At 39.5% G+C, this 17,656-nt stretch overlaps 1 protein-coding gene across 2 annotated transcripts in view; it reads right to left on the bottom strand.

Annotated features, from left to right (window-relative positions):
• Positions 1-17,656, bottom strand: part of ENTHD1 (ENTH domain containing 1) — a 100,798-nt gene that overhangs the window by 61,856 nt on the left and 21,286 nt on the right. The window contains exon 4 of one of the 2 annotated variants that reach the window (XM_031938187.1): positions 6,626-6,744. The exons of the other annotated variant lie outside the window; for it this stretch is intronic. Coding sequence (XP_031794047.1) covers positions 6,626-6,744 — 119 coding nt within the window. The remainder of the gene's footprint in view (positions 1-6,625; positions 6,745-17,656) is intronic. 2 annotated transcript variants of the gene reach the window in all.

The following is a 17,656-nucleotide window of genomic DNA, read 5'->3' as shown; positions in this document are numbered from 1 at the left end:
CCAGTGCCTAGGTAGGATTTGAATCCAGGTCTTCCTGATGCTAAGTTCCACCTTCCAACTAAGCTAACCCTTGTGAAGAAAAGCAGGGATTCTAGGAAGCTGAGGTGAGGAACTAATAGCCCCAGGCAGCCTTGCAAAGCCATGGAAACCTGGGGAAAGGCCCACACGCCAGTGTATTTGGAAGCCACAAGGCACAGAAAGTCTGCAGAGGCAGAACAAGCCAGACTGTGAGGAGTCCAGATTTATCCTAGAGGCAAGAGAGAGAAACTGCAGTTTCTGAAGCAAAGGGGTTGCTGGGTCCAAACTATGCTTCAATGGGTGATGTCCTTTTGGCAGTTGTATGGAGGGAAATGGGAGAAGGGAGAGTCCAATTGCCAGAGGAACTATCTCAGACTGGACAGAATGAGGGCCTGGACCAGGTGGTAGCTGTGTAACACAATTCTAAATTCACCAAACCTCATCTGCATCAAATTAATATGTTAAAAGCACAAATTAATATGGTAAAAACAATTCTGTCTAATTACTTTATCATTCCATTTTAAATCTGTATCTCATTCAGGCACAAGCTATTACAAAATGAAAACAGACTGACAAAATATGAACTTACTTTCTCCTAGATTTATAAATCCAAGAATTTGAAGGGACCTTAAAAATTAATGACCTGATTTCCAAAAACTCTTTAAAGCAGCCCCAACAAAAGGTAATCGAACCTATGCTTGGCAGGGAACTTCTGAATACCTCTCAGGAAATCCTCTGAGTTGTTCAATAGCTTTAATTGTTAATGCTATTCCCTCTTTTCGCTTTTTATTTTGGGGTCCTAGTTCTCCCCTCTGGAGACAGACTGAATTCAATTCAGCTAATCCACCTGTGGTACATATTGTGTTTATACTCATTGCTTGCACTTCCTTTCTTTATTCACTCCTTAGCTCTCTATAGGCTGGTTTCTATCTCATCATTTGACTAAACAGCTCTCTTCAACATTTCTAATGATCTCTAATTGCCAAATTGGATGATCTTTTCTCATTCTCAATCTCTCTGCAGCTAATTATTCTCTCCTCATGAATACTGTCTTTTCTCTGAGTTCTTGTGACACTGCTCTCTCTTCTATTTTCTCATTTTCTTTTACTGATTCATCTTAAATATTATATACCTTAACTATGGCTATGCCCCAAGTAAAAGTCTGCCCTCTTGGATATATATTCCTTAAGTATAAACATTATATATATATATTATTGTTTCATCACTTTTCATTCATGTCCCACTCTGTAACCCCATTTGGGGTTTTCTAGGCAAAGATACTGATATATACTGGTTTGTCATTTCCTTCACCATCTCATTTTATAGATGAGGAAACTGAGGCAAACAGTGAAGTGATAAGACTGATTTGAACTCAGGAACATGAATCCTCCTGCCTCCAGGCCCAGCTGCCCCTATCAGTTGCTAAATCTCACCATTTCTACTGCCCACCCCACTCCCCAATACTTCTGGACCTTTCTCTTCCATAAGACAGTCACCACTTTAGCCTAGAACCTTATTATCTCCTGCCAAGATTATTGCAAAGTCTTCCCAGCCTCAAAGAATTTCCCCTTTCCAATCCATCCTCCATATAGCTGCCAAATAAAGGTAGGTCTGACTATGTCACTCCCCTACTCAATAAACTCTGGTAACTCCCTCTTTGCCCCTAGGATATAACTCTCTTTTTAAAGCCCTTTAAAATCTGAAATGGAGGATGAGGAAGGAAGAGCCCATTCCAGGCATCGGGGATGGATTGAACAAAGACATAGAGGTAAAAGGATCCAGGACAAGATCAAGAAACAGAACAGACAAGTCTGATTAGAAAACAAAGTATGTAAAAAGGAATGGGCTGAGATAAGATTGGACAGTTTGGAGCCAGAATCAGGAACTTTTATTTCATCTTGTGAACAATGTAGTAGGAAGATGAGTTGGGCAGCCCATAAAGGACAAATTGGAGGAGAAAGAGTATAGCCTAGATGCAGAAGAGGGACTTCACAGAAAGCTGAAGTCCAAACAAGGCCAGCTGCAGCAGGAACCAAGAGAATCAAAGAGATGGTAGACGTGATAGGATTCAATGAGTGATTAGAGAAGTGGGGGGTCCAGACAGAGAAATCAAGGAGGAGTTAACCCTGTGATCAAGGCAGATAACCACAGCAGTAGCACAACCTCCACTTCCTCTTTTGTCCTAGAGCCAAGCTAGGTATTCATGCAGTTTTTCTTGTGCCATCATGTAATGCAGTCATGTCATCTTCAAATCGGATAAGTATGTTCTCATCTAACTCATTAATAAAAATATTGAACTAAGGATTCTAGTACTATACTCTTAAAAACATTCTTCAGATTGACATTGATCCACTAGCTGATCATCTTTGAGCTTAGTCATTCTAATAGTTCTAAAACTGCCAACTATAACCTCATCTAGCTCAACATTTCCATTTTGTCCATAGACAAGCATAAAATGAGAGACTTAGTCAAACAACTTGCTAAAATTTAAATATATTATGTCTATTGTATCCCTTCTAATTATTAGAATCAAAGTTAAAGAGAATATGATTTGTTCTTCATGAATCCATAATGGCTCCTGGTGATCACTGAATGTCTTTCTAAGTACTTGTAAATCAGAATTTTAAAAACAGTCTAGAATTTTTCCAAGGATCAAACTTACCAGTCTATTATATGAAAAATTTACCTTCTTTCCCTTCTATCTTGAGCTTCCAGTCTGTCATTTAAATTGATTAACACATTTAGGAGATAATTACATTATCAAAATGATATGAAATGGTCATCATGCATAGGATCAAATTTACACTCTTACAAGAAATGATACTCACTAAATATTGAGACCTCCATTTTTAAATGATTTCCATCAATTCACATTTTTCACTTTATGTTCATTTTTATTCACTGACCTCCACCTATTACTTTGAAAAATGTTTAATCTTATAAAATGAATAGCTTTCACCTCAATCAGAAGGTGAATAAAGTATTGTAAGATTCAAATTCTAACTACCTAAGTTCTTTAAATAGAAAGTTTTCCAGAAGTTAGAATAATATAGAAGCCCTTTATGCTGTGAAGAAAAAATTAAAAGTGTCAAAGGCACAATTTCACACTGTATAAAATACATTTTTTTTGTCCAGGACTTGTGATTTAGCTCTCTGAGGAAGATCCAGTGTGTTTTGGAATGCTGCCTTATAACTGAGGCAGGTCAGCCACTTTGCTATAACTTCTGCAACTTTGAGAGACACCTCGTGGAAAGATTAAATCATTTGCTGAGGATCATAAAGATGGTATGTAATAGAAGTAGGTCTTGAACCCAGGTCTTTGTGATTCCAAGGCTAGCCCTCTATTTCATAGTCCAGCCTGGGTCTTCAAATTTCCTTGAACCAGTTTGTGACTATTCCATTTATGTTCACAAGTCTTTGTCTTCCTTTGAATCTCCCCTAAATAGCCAAAATTAACCACAAGATATCACACCAGTTGGGGGCATTTTCTTAAAATAGAATACAACATATATAGTAGGAACTAGAAATTTCCTAAAGTATAATCCTCCAAACTTCTAGAGAATCTAGATGGTGAGAACTCTAGATTTGGCTTAGCCCAGCACTGTAATCCAGAACAACAGAAAAAATATGTTTGTAAAAATATGTTTGTTTCTCTCTGTATTCCTCAAGCTGCTCTATCAGTGCCTGGAAACAACCCTGAAAGAGGTGGGGAGGAGGAAGAGAAAAAGAGTGTTAGCAATTTGCCCAGTGACCAAAACCAGGGAAGAAGGGAACAAGCATTTATAGAAAGTCTACTATGTGCCAAGCTCTGGGTTAAGTACTTTTTGCAAATATAATCTCATTTGATGGAAATCAAATTTGATGGAAACAGTCTGAAAGATACTCATTCCATCACAGGATTGGGCTCTCTAAAATTCTGATTGCAAACACATTTTGTCAGAACAAGAATCACAGCTTAGAAGAATGACTATAGTCATTGCTTCTGAGCAAAAAAGCTCGAAGAGGGCCTCCTTTTGAGAGTTGCATGAACCGGGAAGCAGCTTTCAGGTTCTGTACCCCTTTTTCCCTTATTGATACCCTCTAGTCCCCTGCCTGAACCTTTCAGGCTACTGTCCCTTTTCCAAATACTGTCATTCTGGAAATGCTCCTATCTCACTAGAGTCAAGGTTAGGGGAGCACCATCATCTGCTGAGCTCTGCACAGGTTTGTGAGGAGTGTCATTCCTAAGGAGAACACGGCACCCCTACAATAAGAAAGCTGAGCCATGTTTCTACCAGGAAAAGAGCAGAGCACGGACCCTGCAAAAGTTTGAAATTTCAGAATCATGAATTTTCTTCTTCCCCTAATCCAGCATCTCATTGGAGTGTAGTAGTGACCCTAGTCTAGAATTACATGAGAACACATGATATGGACCATGCTGGGAAGGCTCTCTCCGGAGGAAGAAAATTCCCTATCCCCAAGCCAACCCAGCACTCTTTAGAATTCTGCTAAGGGTGCCTGAGGTTTTTTCCTTATACAGATCCTAAATTTGCTTGTTGCAGTTTTTCACACTGCTCTACATTCTGCCAAGAACAACTTCAATCCTTCCTCAGGGTAACCTTTCTAAAGTTCTAAGACATCTTGATCGCCCTTCTCTGGATGCTCCCTAGCACACTGAAATCCTTCCCCAACTGTACCAAAGAGAGCTGAACACAATCCCCAGATTTGACCTGTCCAGGGCAATGTTTTCGCACCTTCCTAGGCCTGAACCTGAGGCCTCCCTTCATACCAACAGAATATGAGGGCATTAGCTTTTATGATTACATGATAGATTCATTTTGAGCTTGAAGGCCATTAATATCCCCAGATCTTTTTCAAATGAAGTAACGTAGCTCCTATCACCATTGTCTCTGGAGCAGGCAAATATCAGTGGGCATTTTGTAAGGTTGATTTTTAGCCCAGGATTTCTCTCTATTAAATTCATACTACTGGCTTCCACTTGGCAGGGGAGTCTATCCCCATTTTTCTAGATCCTGCCAGGCCTCTCTCTCTCTGAGTGCTCCCTCCTGGTTCTGTCAGCTTCAAATTTGATAAGCATGTTATTAACACTTACCCAAGAACACTGATGGCTGCCAGGCTAAGGACCAATTCCTGGAGTATTCCACTGGAAGCCTCCTTCCAAAGCTGACACAAAACCCTCCAACCTGTCCCAAACTGACCTCCCTGTACTCTGGCCTAGCTTGAATCACCTCGTGTCTTTCACAGCAACAGCATAAAAGACTTTATGAAAATCTATGTAAATACATCTCAGGTACTCTTCTCATGTACCGGTCTAGTAACCTATCCCCAAAGAAATGTGGTCAGCTGATATGAGCAGTTCTTGAAAAAGCCATGAGGACTCCGATCACCATTTCTTCCTCTAGCAGTTCACTCTCCATCCATTAAAGAACTGTTAAGTGACTTGTCCAGGATTCAGAAGAAATTTCAGAAGTTTTTTTGGAACTGAAATCAAGTTCACTGGTCTAGAGTTTAAAGACTCCACCACTCTCTTCCCTTACATGAAAATAGGACCGTTGGTCACTTTGTAACACTATGTCTCTGCCCCATAATCTCTCAGAACCCATGGATAAGGGCAAGTCCACCACTTGCCTTAGCACCCTGGACTCTAGTTCACCTGAACCTGGGTACTTTGATGCCCACTTTTCACCTCCTTATTTATACTGCATAGCAAATCCCCATGAGCCACGTTGGTCCTGATGAATCCCACTTCTTGACAGAGAAAATAGGACAGATACAGTAGTTGTAAAGAGTGCCTACTCTTGCCAAGAGGCTACCCCAGCCTGAGCTTGATCCACATGATCTGACTCCCTGCTCTTCCCTTCTAGAACTTAAACAATCTTTTGGCTGGGATTAACTTCCCACACCAGCTTCTCTCCCAGAGCTACCTGCACTGTGCCTACCCAACCAGAACCATTCTTCCTTTGTACTCATTCTCCATTACAAGTCCTTGCTTCCTTCTTCTGCCCAGTTCTTTTTTAAAAAATCTAAATTGGTCAGTGAGTTTTCTGCACATCTGCAATGGCTTCTTCAGACAATCCTTTCTCTTTTCAGTAGAATCGTTTCTCTGTCTTCAGCCTTCAAATTGCTTTAAAGAGTCATAATTTCTAGGCATTTCTGTATAGATTTGGCAAATCAGAAGCAATATTATCTCTGCCTTCGGAGATCAGAGAAAGAGACATCTAAATTTACTCTATAGTTAAATTATATTACGCAAATTTCAGTTTCTGGAGAAAAATCTACCATCCTATACATCATTTCCTTTTTGGGGAAAATGTAATTACCAAAGGTATTTGGCTTACATTTTGTTATTCAGTCCTTAGATAGCAGGTTAAAATAAGTGAAGCTAAAAGCGGAAAAGATCTAAACATTTACCAGCTGGATGACCCTGAGCAAGTCCCTTAGCCCCTCCATATCTCAGCTCTAAAATGAAGGCTCAATGGCTTCCAAGATTCTTCTCACTCTAACCCTATGATCCCATATGGAGCCTGAAAAGTATTCATTTTCCAGCAGCTACAGTTTATTCCTCAGCAGGCTAGATAATTCTCTATGGATTTGTCTCAAGACTTACTTCTGCTGATTTCCAAGCATTTATCTTGAGTGGTAGTGTTTCCTGGGACACCGCACTTCTGCTCGGCATATGGGCACAATAGTTCTGCTCTGGTCTTAATTCTGTCTTGGAAGTACTTTCTGTCAATGAAAGATATCTAATTATTTTGGTGAAAAGGAAGGATGATTTAACACAAATGTTACATTTCTTAGTTAATCACACTGAAAACTGTTTCTGAAACCTCACTGGGTCTACTGACACTATCACCACCTGCCAATGACTAGCAATGAATACTAATAGTTTAATGCCTCTTGATGATCCCTGACAAGCTCAGGCAGATTCAAAAATTCACCCCCACTTTCTATTTAACCTGTTTTTCCATCAACACTTCTATAGCCTCAGAATTTGAAACATGTCTCATCCTTGTAAAATAAAATATGATATATGGAAATATAGAAAATAAGGTTTGAAAATTATTCAAATGGATATCTAGCCAATAAGAGATAACACCAATCCTTCTCCCTCCATATTTCTATCAATTGTAATTAAACTTTATTATAATATTGAGTTTCATATACCACAAAGGAAAAAATGGGAATTTTTAGACCAGTTGATTAGAAAACTGCAGCTATGAGATACTGCAAAGAAGAAATGGAATATAAGATGTCATCGGGAGATTATGTGATAGGAAGAGAAGATGGGCTGGTCATGGGATGAGCTCAAGGAGTAATAGGACCACGAAAGACCTTCCCTGGGACTCTCCAGATTTCAGAAGGAAGTGAAGGCAGCTTCTACACGTTAGCATGGACCCTCCAAGGCAAATTAATAGAAAAACCCAGATAAAAGTAGCATGGGATCATAGGACAATAGATGTAGAGTTGCCCATTAGAAGCCATTGAGTCTCTCAGTGGACTCACTAGTCCCTCAATACCCTTATTATTTAAATAAATAAAAAAAACTGAGAACCAAAGAAATTAAATGATTTCCATAGTGGAATTCTGTTAGTAAAGGTCAATCCTGACTCCTAGTCCAGGACTCTACCCATCCCAATATACTAGGTGAGCAGACATGAATGGATTGTGATCTGTGGGGTTAAAATAAACTTTGAAATCAAGGAGATCCTACATCTGTGTGGTTATCTGAGAAGAGAAAAATAAAATACATTCCTTCTGGGGAAAAAATCTTTGAAGGGAAATGGAAAAATATGCAGATGAAATTATTTTGAAATTCTTTTAGAGACTGAAGACCTCTAACTTCTTAAATAACAACACTGTCTTTTCTATAATGTTAATTATCACACATTCTGTCCCCAGAACTCTGTGGTCTGCAATAGGGAAAGTAAAGGAAGTGTAAGACTTAGCCCTTATCCTCAAGGCATTACAGTCTAGATGCAGAGACAAAATTACCATAAGTCAACAATTAGAGAATAATTAAGTGCTGGATATACAGTAATAAAGGATTTTAGAAAAAAGGCAGCACAGTCTTAGAAGACTACTGGAGAAGATGGAATTTTTGTAGGCCCCTGAAACAGCCATAAAAATAAGAGGAAGCCAAAATAAGAGGAGGAAGAAAAACACTTTCAAGAGTGGGGAATGGAAGGAGTATGAGCAGGGTGGGTTAAAGAATAGATGCAGTCAAAGAGAATCAAGACCAGAAATCATTAAAAATAGGAGTAAGCAGTTGTCCAGTCTAAAATAACTTGGGAGGATTTGGGGAATGGGATAGGACTTGCCTAGGGTGAAGTGCAGATACTTCCAAGCAAATGCCACTGAGTCAACAAACAAGCAGCAATTTGAGAGCTTTAGTTTTAGCTCCATAACCCTGTCTGGATTGGACACCCAAGCAGGGAAAGATTAGAGGGGAACTCTCCACTGGCATTGGACACAGCCCAAACACAGTGATCAGATAAAGTTTCAGGCTGGGGCTGTGGGAGTGCAGTCACAGCTGGGAGGGTAAGGAAAGGGGGAAAAGGGGGGGAGAATTTGCTGACTGTGGTCATTGGCAGAAGAGCAGAGTTCCTGGAGGAAGACTAGGTTTGGCCTTGGATTATAGCCTATTGGAAGAACCAAGAGGTCAAATGCCCCAAAGAGAGCTCAGAAAACAATAACCAGAAAAACCTGAAGCCTACATTGTCCCCCACACTCTAGGAACACAACCTGACTCTACTTTAAGATTGACAGCCAAGAAATAGACCTTTAAAAAAAGAATAAACGACAGAAAAAGAACCCAACCATAGATAACTACAAAGATGATTGTAACACCACCGGGGTTCAAACTCAGAAGACAAAACAGCTTTCCTGTAAAACTTTAAAGAAAAGCATAAAATGGTCATGAACCCAAAAAGAGTTCATGAAAGATCTTTTTTTTTTTAAAGGACTTAAGGGACTTAAAAGGATTTAAATCAAATAACAGAGGTTGAGAAAAAATTGAGAAAGGAAATAAAAGTAATGTAAGAAAAGCAAGAAAATTATAAAAAGTCAATCAATTGAAAAGAGAAATCCAAAAATTTACTGAAGAAAATAACTCCCTAAAACTTAGAAGCGAACAAGAGAAAGCTAATGAATTCATAAGACAATAAGAACAATAAAACAAAATTAAATGCATGGAAAAATAGACAAGAATATGAAATATCTCATCAGAAAAACAACTGACCTGGAAGACAGAACAGGAGAAATTTCATAGGAATTGTAAGAGTACCTCAGAGTTATGATCAAAAAAGATCTAAACACTATACATCAAGAAATTATTTTTTAAATTTCTCTGAAATTCTAGAACTAAAGAGGAAAATAGACATTAAAAAATTCACCAATCACTACCTGAAAGAAATTCCAAAATGGAAACTCACAAGAACATTATAGCTAAATTTTAATGCCCTAGAACAAGCAGACAAATATGACAAACAACTAGAAAGAAACAATTTAAATATTTTATTATACCACTAATATGTGATACAGCCAGGACCACATAAAATTTAGCAATTTCTACATTAAAAGACTAAAAGATATGGAATATAATGTTCCAAAGAACAAAAGAACTGGGTTTGCAACAAAGAATAACCTATTCAACAAAGCTGAGTTTAATGAAATACCTAGATATTCAAAAGAGAAAATGATTTTAAAATAATGGGAATTTATTATATTTTCTGCAGAATTTCATGTCTGGAATAAATTGATGAAAGGCATCTTTAAAGTTCCTAAAAAAGCCAGAAGGGGAACAAGAATGAAGGAGGTAGATACTCGTAGAATAAAAAACATTATTAGGATACCACCAGTAATAATAACTGACAACAATATAAAGCTCTAAAGTTTGGAAAGCATCGTACATGCATTATCCTCATTTGGACCCCACCACACTAGGAAGTAGTTATTCTTAGTCTTATTATATCACCACTTTCAGATGAAGAAACTGAAACCCAGAAAGATTGGCCACACAAGTACAGAGAATCTGAGGGAGGATCTGAAGCCAGCTTTTTCATGATTAGAGCTAGACATGAACAGTAGTCTAGATTCTAGGAACGGAGACTGAAGGGCAGCTTGTTGTCAGACAACACAACGCTGGAAATATGCAGTGTCTAATGACTGTCTTAGCCAGAGGCATAATGACAAGATGAATTTACATTTTGGCTCTTTCAGGAAACAGAGTCTTCCCACTATGGTAAACTGTTTTTATCAGTGTGGACCATTTACCTCAAAGGAAGAGTAACGAGATGCTGTAGGCAATGATGCTAATGATTCATTAGAGGATAAGTGCTTAGATAGTAGTTGATATATAAAAACATTTCTGTGAAGCCATACTGCTAAGATAACATCCCACAATCCCACAGAACAGACTCGAGAACCTTGTGGCATTTGTCAGATGGGAACAGAAACTGACATCTTGACTTGGGTTCATTCAAGATGCTAGGGTCCATTTTGGAAACAAAGAGGTGTCCCATTGTTCTTTGGTCCTAGACAAATTCTCAAGGTGTTCCCTTTATGATTTTGCATCTGAACATCATTGTTGTGGGTTGACAGGCTTCCATGTCAATGCCATGTCAATCACATAAAAGACCTAGCACTTGCTCAGAAAACTAAAGTCTAAATAGGACAGATAAAATCAGCAATAAAATTTGGGGGAAGGGAAGAGGAGGTATGGGGTAGCAAGGAGCCAAGTTTTTAGAATAGCTTTTCAACTATTTTTCAAATAGCTGTTTGTCTTTGTTTTCACATAATATGAGCTTGGAAAGGATGTTGAAGCCATCAGATCACACTATACCAAACCTAACTATCCTTAGCTAATTATCATTTGTCATTTTTTAAAAAAGTATCTAGGTTATCAAACTGTGCATACCCTTTGACCCAGCAGTGTTTCTAATGGGCTTATATTCCAAAGATCTTAAAGGAAGGAAGGGGACGGGACCCACGCAAAAATGTTTGTGGCAGCCCTTTTCATAGTGGCAAGAAACTGAAAACTGAGCAGATGCCCATCAATTGGAGAATAGCTGAATAAATTACAGTATATGAATGGTATGGATTGTTCTATTAGAAATGGCCAGAAGGAGGATTTCAGAGAGGTATGGAGAGACTTACATAAACTACATGCTTAGTGAAGCGAGCAGAACCAGGAGATCATTGTGCACAGCAACAAGAAGATTATATGATGATCAGTTCTGCTGAACGTGATTCTTTCCAGCAATGAGATAATTGATGCCAGTTCCAATGATCTTGTGACAAAAAGAGCTATTTACACCTAGAGAGAGGACTGTGGGAACTGAATGTAGATCACAACAAAACATTCTTACTCTTTTTGTGTTGTTCACTCGCGTTTTGTTTTCTTAGTCATTTACTTTCCTTTTTGATCTAATTTTTCTTGTGCAGCAAGAGAATTGTATAAATATGTTTACAAATATTGGATTTAACATATATTTTAACATGTATAACATATACTGAATTGCTTGCCATCTAGGGGAGGGAGTGGAGAGAAGGAGGGGAAATCTGAAACACAAGGTTTTCAAGGGTCAATGTTGAAAAATATACTTTGAAAATAAAAAGCTTTTTTAAAAAAGTATCTAGGAAAGCATTCTAAAATTTTTCCATTTCTTTCTTTTTGACTATTCTTCTCTAGGAAGTTTTTCCAGTGAAAGAATAACAATTCAGTTTCTTTATCATCTAATTTTGTTTTTAGTATTATTATTATTATTTATAGCTTTTTTATTTACAAGACATATGCATGGGTAGTTTTTCAGCATTGACCCTTGCAAAACTTTCTGTTCCAACTTTTCCCCTCCTTCCTCCCATCCCCTCCCCTAGATGGTAGGAAAAATTCAACATGTAAGATCTAAGAGAAATAGAAAAGTAAATATCAAAAACTAATTTCAAGGGACTCAATGAAGGCACACTGGTTTGTATGTGGAAATGTAAACTATATGTCTAAAATTGTCATTAGTAATTGGGTAATTTGAAAGATATATGTGATTCTAAAAAGCAAAGGCATGTAGGAAAAGGTAAAAAGAGTAATTATGTTATAGGAATGAGGTGCTAGAGCAAAAACTGATAAGAGAATTTAGAAGAGAAGGGCTGTCATTTGTGGAATCCTACTCATATTGGAAATAAGTTAAAGAGGGAACAATACACAGAGACGTATAGAAAGATGTGAAAGTCTACATTTATAAAGAAAGAAGATGAGAAGGGAACAAGATAAGTGGGTATAAAAGGTTATATAGATTAACAGGAATGAGATAAAGAGAGAGGGAAAGGGTAAGAGGAGAAGATAAGAAAGGGACCCTTGAAGAGGGGTGTAAGATTATCTGAAACAATCAAAAAAGGAATCTTGATACAATAATAAAAGAAATAATAAAGTTGTCCTAAAGAGAAAAGTAGAAACAGAAAATAATTACCAAATTACCATCTGAAAGAGATCACAAGAGGAAAACCTACAGGAACATCACTGCTAAATTCTAAAACCCCTAGATCAAGGAGAAAAGGCAATGTAGCTGGCAGAAGTAAAGCAGGGGAGTCAGTAGGGAAAGGAAATAAGAGATACATACAAACATAATAACAATCATCAGAAGTAGGAACTTAGAAGAAAAAAAGCAGGGCTAGTAATCATTCATCTCAAAGTTAAAAATAGAATAGAACTAATTAAAAAAGAAAAATAGGGAAACTATACAATATGCCAGCAATATTAATCAATGTTGTTTTAGACTATTTAAAATAACTAGATAGTATAAGATTGGAATATTGTGTGGTATAGGAAGTTTTAAATTCACAGATTTAGAAAAATATGGAAAGATTTAAGACTTATGAAGAATGATATTATCCATCTTCAGAGAAACAGGAAAACAAGCATTGTATGGCATTACCTAGATGCATATGAACATATGTGTATATATATGTATGACTATAGATATCAATGTACATATGTGTGTATGTATGTGCATAATATATATCTGTGCTTATGAGGAAGGCAAGGGAGTGGGAAGGAAAAGGGGGGAAAATAAGGTAAAAAGCACATAGCAGAAAACAAGAGAAAACCTACAAGGAAGTGAAAAAATGGACAGCTTTGAATACAACAGGTAGTATTTCTTATATAGGTTTTCTTGAAATGGAAATTTATTGTCTCATATTTTGAATTCTCACTTATGTTCTGCTATGTACATGAAATTTTTTTTTCTGTTTTGAAATAAAATCTTAAAGTGTAAAAAAAAAAAAAAGAAAGGAAAGGAAAAGAAAAAAATCTTAAAGAGTTAAGTCAACTTGGTAGATAGGCATGAATGAAGTGTTCATTGGTAGAGGTAGGGCTAATATGGAAGAAATAATGAAGGTAATAAGGGGGAAATAGGAACAATAAATTCAGATGTCTTTGAAGAGAATAAAAGAATGGGATTTTGAATAAGAAAAGAGAGAAATGATATAGTTTTAGAGAAGAAAAGCAAGTTGAAAGGGTCATTGCTTTAGCACCGTGTGGGATCAAAGATTCTAGTTTGGCTGGTGGGAGAACTAGCCTATGATAAGGCGAGCGTGTTGAAGCCAGATTCCAATGGGCCTCAAATGCCAGGATGAGGAATCTGTGTTTTCTCTGGTAATCAGTGAGTAACTACTGAGGTTCTGTGAGCGAAGCCCTCTCCTGGGTCCCACGGGTCTGCAGCGTCTGCCTCTGCCGCCTCCACGATTCTCCATCACAGTCTCTCTTCCCTTAGATGCAGTGATGTCCTTCGCTCTTGTTGCCCTCCAACCTCTCTCTCTCTCATTCACTGGGCTCCTCTTCCTTCTCCTGCATCCCCCCATACCTCTTTCAGACAGCATCACTATCTCCTGCCCCAGGCTGCAGATTTCTAGGACAGGCTGGAGCCTTCCTTCCCCCACTCCGTGGCAGATAAATGGTCCCCACCCTTCTACTCCCTCTGCCTCTACTCAAGAAAGCCCCAGTTGTGTCCTTGTAGGCCTCTCGAGATAGCCTCCTAACGGTCCTGATCTTTCCAGATTCTTCCCTCTTGAATCCCCCAAACAAGTGCTCTAAAGCTGGGATCTGCCCACAGGTCATGACCCTCCTCAGTGGCTCTGGTACAGCCTCTGCAATAATACACGAGCTCTTCAGGGCCCAGGCCCTCTTTGATCTGCTTTTCCAGTCCCTTTGGACACAAGTCTCCTCACACTGCACTCCTCACCATTCCCCAGGTCCATCCTTCTCTTGCCGACTTCCATACATTTGAACACCCAATTTTCTGTCTTTGTCCCCTACATCTCTGTCCACTGAAATCAGTCTCCTCTGTGAGGCTGACCCTCGGAGAAAGTGACTCTCCTTTGCACGTCATTCAGTTTGCACTTGCCCAGCCATGCAATCTGTCCTAACCTTCTGGGTTATTTGTCTGGGCTCCAGGGCTTCATCTTGACAGGCAGGAGCCTCAGGGGTCTCTACAAGTGTACCAGCAGAACAACAACATCCTGGAAGATACGACCAATATGGAAAGTCTTTGGGCTTGACCACAGAATGGGTAATTATCATCCAAGAATTGGCCTGGCCAAGGTCAGAAGTTAACTGGGTGGTGAACTTGAGGCCACAGCATCTCACAAAAACCTATCATGGCAGGGAGAGGCTGGAAACCACATTGGCAGGAAGGTCCAGACACCAGTGCCTCATCTCTTTGCTAGACTGTAAGCTCACCGATGACCTGCATGGGCTGCAATCACTTTTTCATCTTGATATCTCATTGTACTTTGCATGGAGGAGTGTCTAAAAATTTGTTAAAATTAATTTAATTGGCAAATAATAACAATTAATGAACAAATAACATTTGGTAATAATTTTGCATAGAACTTTGCATATAATATTTTATTTGATCCTTATAACAAATCTGTTAGACAGATACTGTTAATATCCCCATTTTACAGATGGGAAGTCTGAGGCTCAGGGAGGCTAAACCATTTATGCAGTCACCCAGCTAATACATCTGATGCAAGATTGGAACCCAGGTCTTCGTGGCTCCAAGTCATGCACTCTGTATACAAGAGAACCAGAAGAGTCTGGTATGGTCCTGGTACCCTGGGAGCAATACTAAGCCCTAAGCCCCTTGGACACAAGTCTCCTCACACTGCACTCCTCACCATTCCCCAGGTCCATCCTTCTCTCACCCACTTCCATACATTTGAACACCCAATTTTCTGTCTTTGTCCCCTACATCTCTGTCCACTGAAATCAGTCTCCTCTGTGAGGCTGACCCTCGGAGGAAGTGACTCTCCTTTGCACTGGGATGCTGGGATGAGGATGTCACTGTCAGCCACCCCACAGACAGCCCTGTATCGTCTCCTTCTTTCTTTCAGAGAACATGTTTTGTTCTGTGGTATATCCCAATCATAACAAATGAAGTTCAAATAGGAATAAGGAAAGAAATGAGGGAAGCAGAGACACAGACCCAGAAAGATAGAGACAGTTTAACAGAGAGAGAGGTGGGGAGAGAAAGAGTAAGGAAGGAATGAGGGAAGAGAGAGGAGGGAACAGAAAGAGATACAGAGACGAAAAGAGTGACACAGAGATAGAAAGACAAAAAAGGCAACGATAGACTGAGAGAAGAAAGAGGAGGAGAAAAGAAGGAGAAGGAGGAGGAGGAGAAAAGGGAGGGAGAGGAGGAGAAAAGGGAGGGAGAAGAGGAGAAAGAGAAGAAAGAGAAGAAGAAGAAAGAGAAGAGGGAGGAGGAAGAGGAGGAGAAATGGGAATGCTCAGAGAAGGATGCAGTATAATCAGTGCTGCCAGCATCATGCCCATCTTTGGCAAGAAGGGTCCCAATACCAACCCCTAACCCCTGGTAGCTTCTATCTGTTTCCAGTAAAGCTACTGCAAGTATATAAAAAAGGGAGCTGGGAACTAAGTAAAACCTGCCTCAAAAAGGAGGGTCATGAGGACAATCTATCAACCCTAAACTACAGAAATGTTTGCTTGAAACAAAAAGAATATAAAATTAAAAAACATACTAGGGGAAAGTGGGTGGAGCTCAGTCAGTAGGTTTGCCCTCCTTGGGTTTTCATTTGTCTTGTCAATCGCATTCCAGGTTTCCCTCACACACGGTTCTGTTCCCATTTTTAGACTCCTCGGCATCCTAGTTACCCACCATATCATGGTCTAAGTTTCTTTCCCCTCCGCATTAGTACAGCAGCCAAACCTCTAAGGAAGTGCTCTCTTTTTCTTTTTTCCTTCTTCATTCTGAAGCCTGATGCTATTATCTCTTTTCTCTCAGCTCTACTCTGCTGGCACTTTATTTTTCCCCTTTTTCCTCCTGGGCTCATTTTTCTTCCTCCCACACTGTACACACCAAGCCTAGGAAGATGGGCTCTTCAAAGCCAGATAGTTTAAAATCTGAGATGGGGAAAACAATGTTTTTAAGGAGCTTCCACAGTGTTCTTTTTAAGTAGTCTAAAATTTCAGTTTCCATTTTTGTAAAACATGACAGAGATGCTTATTGCCTGTCCAAGGATAAGATGTGAATCCCGGTGCTCTGATACTGATAATGGTAAAATCAGAGATCTATCATGCCATTTTCTCCTTACTTTCATTCCTCCCGAGCAGAACATGAGAGTGACCATTCCAGTCAACTCCAACCTCCCATGGCCTTTTGGGTCCTTGTCCTCCCAGCCTCTCTTGGGATCATCAATCTAAAGTAGAGGCTTGGAGGCCAACAAAGCAGGCCTCTCAATGGGCAGACCCTGGGATCTCTCCCCATGGCTCATGGCCACCACCTCCTCTGAAGCCCATGTTGGCCCCCACAACAGTCCCCACTACAGACTCACATCATCCAACCTCAGAAGTTGCGTTGTGCTGTGAATGCCTACCAACCGTGCCTCTGAGCTGAGATTCAAGCCCTGCTTCTGATACATCCTGGCTGTGTGACCCTCATCAATGCCCCGATACAACCCTAAGACTACAAGATGAAAAGAAGACATTCATCTGCAATAATTAAAGGGAGTTTTCTCACAGGGAGCTCCCCATACCAACAGCAAGACATAGCTGGTCCAAAGATTAGTCTTCCTCTCTGATTGACTCCCTGCCATATCTTTTAAAAATTTTGGCAACCCCCTTTGTCTCCTATTAGCCTAAGCCTCTATCACCATCTTTGACTGTCCCCTCTACCAGCTTCCCCCACTTCCTCTGCCCTCTTGCCCAGAGCCCCTGTCCTAGCAGATGCTGCTTTCTCCAGTTCTTCTCCCATTCTGATTGGTCTTTTTCAGGTTTTGGTGCATCTTAAGCTTCTTCTCTCCTTTTCTGATGTCACTTATTCCTGCAGATTCAGGGATAAGCCTTATACAAATGACTCTCAAGCCTGTATATACATCCAGCCCTAACCTCTCTGTCAAATTTCAGTCCAGTCCAGAGGCTGTATAACTCCCCCTAGGCAATTCACCAGTATTTTCAACTGGGCAAATACAAAATAGAATTTATTCTCTATCCTCTAAAGCAACCCCACATTGCTATTTCTTAGGGCATCATCATGATCTTCGCCATACTGGTTTGGATCTCAGAATAAAGATGTCCTAGCCTTTACTTCCTCCTCACTCATAAGACCTTGCTCCAGATCAGGCCTTC

Source organism: Sarcophilus harrisii, chromosome 5, assembly GCF_902635505.1.
Source record: "Sarcophilus harrisii chromosome 5, mSarHar1.11, whole genome shotgun sequence".
In the NCBI taxonomy this organism is placed as follows: Eukaryota; Metazoa; Chordata; class Mammalia; order Dasyuromorphia; family Dasyuridae; genus Sarcophilus; species Sarcophilus harrisii.
This window is presented reverse-complemented; position numbering and strand designations above follow the sequence as displayed.